Here is a 9,406-nt window from a genome sequence, read left to right on the forward strand (position 1 = left end):
TGTCAGCACTTAAGAGATAAAGAGATAGGTAGCTCTATTCATAAGCAAATACCCTGCAGCAAGGTCTGAACAAAGGTAGGGTTAGCCCTCAGCCACAACAGGAATTGTCCAACAAGCCCCTTCATTGCTTCAGCCTAAACTTCAACCAAACTTAGCTAAGACAAACTCCTAGGATTTGTACATGGCACCCTGGGAGTCTGACAACAGCCAATAGAATACATGTTCTTGAATAGGAAGCTCAAGTTCAAAGCCCAAGAAAAGGTATAAATACCTCCCACTCTTAATTCCATGTGGTCAGCTGCACCAGAATCCATGTGGTTCTGCTTCATCATTAAACCATCTTTCCAATCAGCCTCCATGTTTCCAGTGTTTTTTCCCAGCTTGGAACTGAACCAGATGTATATTTCTTCCAACAGTAGTATGCGATACAGCTTTTACATCTTTTTTCCAGGAATCATACAATAGAAGACTCTAACCATCACTGCAAATAATTTAGCCTAAGCACTGAATTCTACTGACTTTATGGGTTGTAGATCAGGCTGAATACAGTATTGGTCAGAAAATTCATGACCTCGAATTGAAGTTTAGATGGGCTAACACACAAGCATGAAATTATAGGCAAATAAAGATTGTTCTAAAAAGACACTAAGAGTTTGGCTCCAGAATGACAGGTGCTGCCTTCTAAAATCTGCTTCCTATATAAGGTTATAAAAAAAGAATGTCAGGAAATATGAAAAAAAGCACATTTGGATTTTGGTTAGCTTGCTAACCTATTTTATTTATTTATTTATTTATTTTTCAAATTTGTATACCGCCCTATCTCCCTAAGGACTCAGGGCGGTTCACAGGCAGTTAAAATACATATAAATACAAATTAAAAAACAACAATTAAAAAACTTATTCTATTGCCCAAATTTAAAATAGTATAAATAATAAAAACCCCTTAAAACCCATAACTTTAAAATCTAATCCAGTCCCGCGCAGATAAATAAGTGTGTTTTAAGCTCGCGACGAGGTTTAGCTTTTAACCTAAAAGCTACCTTTACAATACAAGACTTTTCTTGCCCTTTTACTATCACATCTTTTTAAGGTTCAAGGATATTCTATGAATAGAAACACCTGCCACAGCTACGGTGGTATATCAACTGTGTTTTTTAAAAAAAGAGTTAAAATAACTGTTCAGGTTTGCAGAATACATTGATCCACAAACCAACCTCAAAAACAAAAAGAATTGTTAAGTGAATCACTGCCATTAAGTTAGTACCATGTTTCCCCCAAAATAAGACATCCCCTGATAATAAGCCCAATCGGGCTTTTGAGCGCATGGCAATATGGCCAAGTGCTTGTTTCAGGGTTCAAAAAAATATAAGGCAGGGTCTTATTTTTGGGGAAACACAGTAACGCACAGTTATTACAAATAGAATGAGACTATTGCCTTACACACTGTAAGCCGCCCTGAGTCTTCGGAGAAGGGCGGGATATAAATGTAAATAAAAAAAACAAAAACCTGGCTTCCCCATGGACGTTGATTGTCAGAAGGTCGCAAAATGTGATCACATGATCCTGGAACACTGCAACCATCCTAAATTTGAGTCAGTTGCCAAGCATCTGAATCTGGATTATGTGATCACGGGGATGTTACAATGATTGCAAGTGTGAAAAACATTCATAAATTATTTTTTTTAAATGCCATTGTAACATTGAATGATCATTAAATGAATGGTTGTAAGTTGAGGACTACCCATACAACCTATGGGGGAGGGGCAATGATGTTTCAAGCCATAGGTGCTGCAGTAGTAAAGGCTCTTCTTCCAGCCCTGATGGGATAAGTAGATGTAAGAGGGGAGAAGTGGTCTCTCAAATAATCTATCCTTTTACAGTGTAGCGCTTCAGCAGTCATTGCCAGCACTTTGAATTCAACATAAAAGCAAGCTATTTTGTATTTTACTTCAATAATTAATTCAAGTATTGCTAATTTTAAAATGCAATAGCCATGACACAAAATGACATATTAACATTAATTGAAGAAAATGTTACAATGTTTCACTGTTCAGTAGAATGTAATGTTTATATTCTGCAAATTGATTCAGCAGATGTCTACAATTTTTATAACAGTCTCAATACTCCAAAATGTCTGTGTAAGTTTTTTTTTTAACTAAGTACTAAAATAAGCAGAGTGCATCAATATACTGGGGTGACCTTATTCTTTTTTACACTATGTATTATGTCCAATCATTATTCTATTCACTTACATAAAATTCCTTAAAAGTAACATGTAGTGTGTACAATTTTATATTATTATAACTAAGATTTATTTACTGCCCAATCATGGGGATTCCAAGCTTAAAGCAACAAATAAAGGAAACACAGAAATGCCTTCAAGTTAGTCTTAACTCCTGGTGACTTGCTGGAAAAATCCCTGCAGTTCTCTTAGAAACATTTTTGGATATAGTTTGCCACTGCTTTCTTCCTAAAACTCAAGAGACAGAAAGACTGACCCATCCAGATGAATTTGTGCTTAAGGAGGCACTAGAATTCAGTCTCCCAGATTTTAACCAACATGCCAAACTGATTCTCATATACAGATATGACTGACCATGTTTTAATTCTTGAATTATGTTAAAAACAGGCACAAAATCTTGTGACATCTAAAATATTATATGGGCTGGGGGAGACAGTGTGGATTCACATATATTTCACAAAATTTATGAAGCTGTACACATGGCTTAGCCTTAGAAACAATGAAGGCAAAAAAGAAATTATATGCAGGAAAAACACACAATGGCACTGATATTATCACAGACTCTTCATAAAGTTGCGATACTGGCAGCACAAACTTGAAATTAATAAGTTTACATAAATAGTTTTAGTCATAGTGCAAATAATCTCCATTTTAAATAAATTAAAACTTTTACTATGAACAAAATCTCATACTATAATTTCAAATCATTATAAATATTTATTTAATGAATTTATATAGGAATGTCTTAGTTAATCTGGGCAGTTTACAGAAAAAAAACAACAAAGCCAAAATATAATCATACAAAATATTAAACACCTTTCAATATAATAAAATTAAGTACCATTCACCCGTTTACACCATTCTTTGAAGTCAGATAACTGCCCTTAAAATCAGTGCAAATTGTCTTACAAAGTTGAAATAATTTTCAGAATATACTGCTCTTAATTTGTTGTTCTACTTCATATTCTTGATTTAACGTAATACATAGAAGTCACATACAACATTTATTTGCAATTAAGTAAAAATATGCACTTAAAATTTTTGAGGTATTATAAATGCAAGGAAGGCTGCATCAAAAAATGCATTAACCTAAGTTGTCTTGTAGAACAGCAATTTTGAAGGTTTATGAAAAGGTTAGCTACTCCGAATGATTTCAGAAATCAACCATAACGAAGGATGTTAAATTGTTGCTGGAATATTGCTTGGCTTGTAGGTAATAGATTTATCCACGCATATATATCCATAGGTAACTTAATCACAATTTATTCCATTAACCTATTTTTACCTATTAACACGAAACACACTATAAGTACACGGGCTTTCGTTAAGAATGTAGTTTTGTTTTATCGCATCGTGAAAATCCAGGCCAGTTTCCATTTACAAAATCTTCTCAAAAGGGCAAACAAGTTCAGTCGCGAAGCAGTTTGTAAAAGCCGACAAAAGAGAAGGCAACTTTCAAAACTCTCCAGAGGAAGAAGACCGGAGGGCATGCGCCTCTCGGCTGGCGAGGTTTGCCCGAAAAGGCGGCGCGGCGGCATTGCTCCCTGCCCATTTCAGTGGGTGTAACAGGGGAGGCGAGAGCAAGCTAGACGGACGGACTGACGGAGACAAGGAGGGAGGGAGGGAAGGAGGGCGAAGGAGGGTGCCGGCTCGCCCGCGGCCCAGAACAATAGAAAGCGCCTCACTCACCGCACGCGCAGCAGGAGAGCGACTGCCGGAAGTAGGGCAGCAGCTTGCCGATCTCGGCCAGGCACTGCGGATCTTCCCCGGGGCCGTAGCTGAGTACCAGGCGACTGGCGGAGATGTACAAGGCTGTAGCATTCACCGGGTTCATCGCAGACGCTGAGGCCAACGGCTCCGGGCAGAGAAGAAAGCGCGGCTCCGCGCCCAGGCAGGGCAAGCCGAGGGGCGGCTGCGCTCCTAGCCCCGCATCGACGCGCCGTCACAGCCAGGGCCGGGCCTGCTTTTCTCCACTTGCCTGCTCCCCCACCGCCCCCGCCAGTGCCACCGCCGCAGCTCTTCCTTGCTACCAGCGGCGGCTCTCCGCGGATCACTCCAGGCGGCCGGCCATGGCGGCCTTGCTCCCTCGCCCTCCCCGGGCGCCTCAGGCGGAGGGGAGGCCCCGCATCAGGGGGGCGGTGGCAGGATCCGCGAGCCCGGCGCAGGGAGACGGCCTGGGCCCGGCTCTGGTAGGGGCGGGGGAGGCTGCTCCGCCTAGAGTTTCAGCGCGTTCATATTACCACGGATTTCCTGCGCCTCTTCCGCAGAGCTAACGGCTTTGTCCGTCTTAGCCGCCCTCCGCGCAAGAGCCATCCACCACACGCCCAGCTCCAATGCCAATAGCAACCGTTAGATCCAACCGTCACTGCGCAGCCATCACCGCGGCCGCTTAGATTCGGTACTGCGCATGCGCGGCCATTCTCTACCTCATCGCACCCACCCCCTTCGCGTCTTCTTGAACACTACGGCCGCCGAGAGAGCAAGCGGGGTGGGGTTCCGCCCTGGGTTGCGCCCTCTCGGGGCCTCCGCTGAGCTTTGCTCCGCTATTCGGAAAAATAAAGAGAGGCAGCCTCGTTCTCCGATTCGCTCTAGCAAAAAAGCCTCAAAAGGCTGGTTCTTGTCTGATATCCAGAACTACGGCTTCAGTCTGTATCTTGATTATTAAGGATGGAAGGTTTGAGTGCATGATAATACCTCTTTGAACATGGACAGAGTGTCCTTGCCTCTCAGTATGGAGAAATTCATGCATTCCTGTGTTGATCCCAGGAACTATTCTATTAATCTGATTATCAGTCTTCAAAAGAATGAATACTAGATCACTGTACAACACCCAAACCTATACTCTTCATAACTTCAATGTCACTGCATAGACAAGTGAGAATAAAAACAGGTTACATTTTGTCTGGAAATGCTGGTATGTGTCCAAAGTGGCTTAAGATAAAAAGAATAAACTAAGTTACAAGAACAAATGCAATACAATCTGAAAAGATATGTTATTCTGTTTTCATTTGTGTCCAATCACACTTGGCCAGTAAACAATTCTGTTTCCACAAAACAACTACCATGTTAAATCTGGCAGATGATTATAAATCACTGAAAAAATACTAGAGTTGTCATTAGAAGCAGTCATCTTGGATAAACCCAGCCTCCTTTGCAAGGTGCTTAGATTTATTAATGGTGAGGGGGGCATATCTTCACCCATTGCTTTTCTGCTTGTTTCACCCCTTTTTGGGTGTTGGGTGTATAAATAAATAATATAACATTGTTTTTACATAACAGGTTGTGTTTTTATCACCTTTAAAAACATATGAACATATGAACGTATCTTTTCTTTTATGTAACACTGAGAGCATATGCACCAAGATAAATTCCTTGTGTGTCCAATCACACTTGGCCAATAAAATTCTATTCTATTCTATTCTATCTGGCATAAGATCAGATTACTTGTCAGACCACCTTTTCCCAAGAATATCTGCCTGCCCCACTCCCTCCCAAAAGAAGATCATGCTCTAAGGTCCCTCTTTTAGATCTTGTCACCTTATGGGACATGGGAAGTGTATCTTTTCAGTGGCTGCCTCTGTTCTTTGCTACAATCTTCTCCAACTCTGCTCACCTTTAGGATAGCCATTATCCCTGGGCTTTTCAACCAAGTATTTGGGGCCACTTGAATGGAGCCGTGGTGACTCAGTGTTTAGAATGCAGTACTGCAGGCTGCTTATGCTGCCTGCTGGCTACCTGGAGTTTGGCAGTTCAATTGTCACTGGATCAAGGTTGACTCAGCCTTCCATCCTTATGAGGTTGGTAAAATGAGGACCCAGATTGTTGGGGGCTGACTCTGTAAACGGTTTAGAGAAGAACTGTGAAGTAAGTGCTATTGCTAGTACTATTTTAGCTATTTTTAGTATGGTCGCTATTTATATTATGAATTTCATATTCATATTTATTGTGTTTTTTAACATTACGTGGGTCTTTACTAATTAAAGCTTTTTTCTTGTATACAGCCCAGTTACATTACTGAGTTGGGGGGACTTATAAATCCATTAATATACATATATGTTGCCAGCGCCATCGTTAGAAAAGGAGAAGCAGCAATTCAGCAAGTTTGCTTATATCCAGAAGAAATAATATTCCCGTCTTTTCCAGCTGTTAGGAATACTAATGCCATTCTTGTTTCTTCCTTGCTGCCATTAGCAGCAGGAAAACAGCCATTTGTTTCCCACCACCTTCTGGGAAAAGTAGGTGATGCGCCCAGGGTCTTTTCTGGTTGCAAACAGTTGTGCAGTTTGCAGGTATAGATTATAGTATCAGCTTAAAACATAGTATATTCATTGTCTGTAACATCTATTGGCACTTTCGTGTGTTTTCATGTATAAAGAGAATACTGTAATGTGGTAAAAACATTTTCTAGTTTGCTTTCCCTGTTTCATCATGTTGATTTTAAATATACTAGATTCCAAGATCCTTTTCTGTCAACAAATTAAAATGCTAATCACCATCTTGGGTTGGCAGAAAACAATACTAGCAATAGTTAAGTAATTTATTTTATTTATTTATATCCACCTTTATTATTTTTACAACTTACTCAAGGCAGCAAACATATCTAACACAACTTACTCCTCCTGTTTTCCTGAAAACAACAACCCTGTGAGGTGGGTTGGGCTGAGAGAGTGACTGGCCCATGGTTACCCAGATAGCTTTGATAGCTAAGATAGGACTAAAACTCAGGGTTTCTTAATTACTATTATATTAATATTTAATGAATATTAAATATTGATTTCTGTGTTGCCTACAATCTAATGTAGCAAAGTGTAACAAATTTTATACTCCTTATGTTTGGATTCATTTGGCTAAAGGAGAAAACATAATGAGCGTATGTGATAGTAGGTAGTTCCCCATGGCTCTCTGCTATCCTTCCATATACAACCAGCCAGATATGTTGTTCTTTTTCACCAATAGCAGATCTGGAGAGTAGAGAGATTAGATTTTTTTCCCCTTTAGCAGAGGACAGCAGCTACACTAGGTAGCAAGGAATAGGAGAAAGCTGAAAACTTAAGAGGAAAGACTTCTGGAGAATAGGAAAGGTGGAGATGTAATGGCTGATAGACCAAAATCCAGTTGCCTCTTGAAAAAGCACCTGTTGTGCCCTGTTGGATGCCAGACCCTCCAGCAGCTGAATCAGAGGAGGAGGAGGCGTGGGAGTCAGGGTCAGCATCAGGGCAACCTGGGAACTCCGAGGGGGAAGAGGAAATGGAGTTGGTAGAGAGGACAGAGGCGGAGCCTGGTCCATCCATCAGCCCTCAGATGGAGAATCAACAGCCCCCAGGTCTGGAGGTGGTTGATGAAGAAGAATAGGAACAGCTGGGTCCAGTGCCTGATGCGCAGATGCACAGGAGGCAGAGGAGAGGAGAGCAGTGGAAAGTCCTGAGCCGATCCTAAGGAAGAAAGAGCCACCGCTCCTAGCGAGGCCCCACCCTAGTTCTGGGGATAAAAAACAGTTGACAGAGATGAATAGGTGTGGCAGACAACTATTCATCTTACGGCCAGATGGACTTGTTAGCCTGTGAGACAAACTTTTTGCCAGGGCTGCCGGCATTCCTAATAAAGGAATCTTTTGAGTTCACATCAAGAGGGTTTGTCCTGTTTGGGGAGCTGGGTCAGAACAGCACCTTTGGGACAACCATGACTTGATAAGTGAGAATCTCCATAGATCAGGGGTGTCAAACTGGCGGCCTGCGGACCAGATGCATCGTGTGCAGGCCACGCCCACCCCAGCTCTGTGAAGGGAAAAAAACCTTGAAATGTCACCTGACGGCAACATGATGCTGCAAGTTTGACACCCTTGCCATAGACATTCAGTACTAAGAAATTATTGAAGAAAGTTTCAGTAGACAGAATACCTGGTTAAGTTACAGAATGAAACTCTTAATCTGGCATTAGAATTGGGAGAACATCTGACATAAGGAATTGCTTGCTTAACAGCAAAAGATCTGTAGCTCCAGAATCTATTTAAATCTTTTATACAATAAATATATTTGCCAGTGATATTCACAACGTATCACAGTGATGCTAACGTGATGTATTCAGTGACATACATGCCACCATTTACATATCTGTGCCTCAGTATCTGTCATTACTTAAATCATGTCATGTATGATGACATCATACACTTGATGTTCTTGTGGTTTCATGCAGACTGGATATATTATGTGACAGATACGTTACATAATGTGCTGAATTATTCTTAAGTAGATGCTGGAGCGATCTATCTTTTGCCATTAAATAGGCCTTGATGAATTCATTAGATCACAGTTGTCAAACTCAATCATGTCACGTGACGTATCACAATGTTTTTTTGCCTTTGTGGAGCCTGGATGGGTGTGGCCTGCTCGTGACACATCTGGTCCGCGGGCTGCCAGTTTGACATTCTTGCACTAGATCAATCATCAACAATAAAGGAACAAGCAAGAAATATTTCACAAACTAGCACTAGGTAGAGTAGCCATGAAGGCCTTGAAAAAGATATTTTACATGCCATGTTGTGTCTATACTTACAAAGATCAACATTTTGCAGGCAGTGGTCCTCCCTATGACATTCTGTGGAAATTAAAGTTGGGTAGCAGGGGTGGGTTTCACTTACCTTTGCTACCGGTTCGCTCGCTTGCTTGTCACTTTTGCGCATGTGCAGATTGTATTTGATGACATCTGGATGGGTGGGCGGAGCCTCCACCGGCACTGCTACCGGTTTCCCCCAACCGGGGCAAACTGGTAGCAACCCACCACTGTTGGGTAGGCAAAGTAAGATAGGAAAAGTATTGATGCTTTTGAGCTTTGGTGTTGGAGAAGATTTCTGAGAATACTGTAAGCAAGAAAACTAATAAATGGATAATCAAATAATCAACCTAGAGTTCTCATTTAAGGCTTACATTCACAGGCTCCAATTATCCTACTTCAGATACATTATGGAAACTGTTCCTAGACAAGGTTCTAATGCTGGGAAAGGTGGAAAGAAAGAGGATGACCAGGAAAGGTGGATAGGTTGAGTTACAGTGGCGATGAGTATACCATTGGAAGACCTGAAGGAGCGGGTTAAGGACAGATCATCATGGGAAAAATTTATGTGCTCAGTTAGTCAACAAATCATCAATAAAGCAATGAATCCAGATA

At 41.3% G+C, this 9,406-nt stretch overlaps 1 protein-coding gene across 1 annotated transcript in view; it reads right to left on the reverse strand.

Moving 5' to 3' along the window:
- MSL2 (MSL complex subunit 2) overlaps nt 1-4,915 on the reverse strand; it is a 29,056-nt gene extending 24,141 nt beyond the window's left edge. The window contains exon 1 of the mRNA XM_058189425.1: nt 3,932-4,915. Within this exon, the coding sequence (XP_058045408.1) occupies nt 3,932-4,076 (145 nt within the window). The 5' untranslated portion in view covers nt 4,077-4,915. The remainder of the gene's footprint in view (nt 1-3,931) is intronic.
- Nucleotides 4,916-9,406: the final 4,491 nt, after the last annotated feature.

This window comes from Ahaetulla prasina, chromosome 6 (genome assembly GCF_028640845.1).
Source record: "Ahaetulla prasina isolate Xishuangbanna chromosome 6, ASM2864084v1, whole genome shotgun sequence".
NCBI classification, from domain to species: Eukaryota; Metazoa; Chordata; class Lepidosauria; order Squamata; family Colubridae; genus Ahaetulla; species Ahaetulla prasina.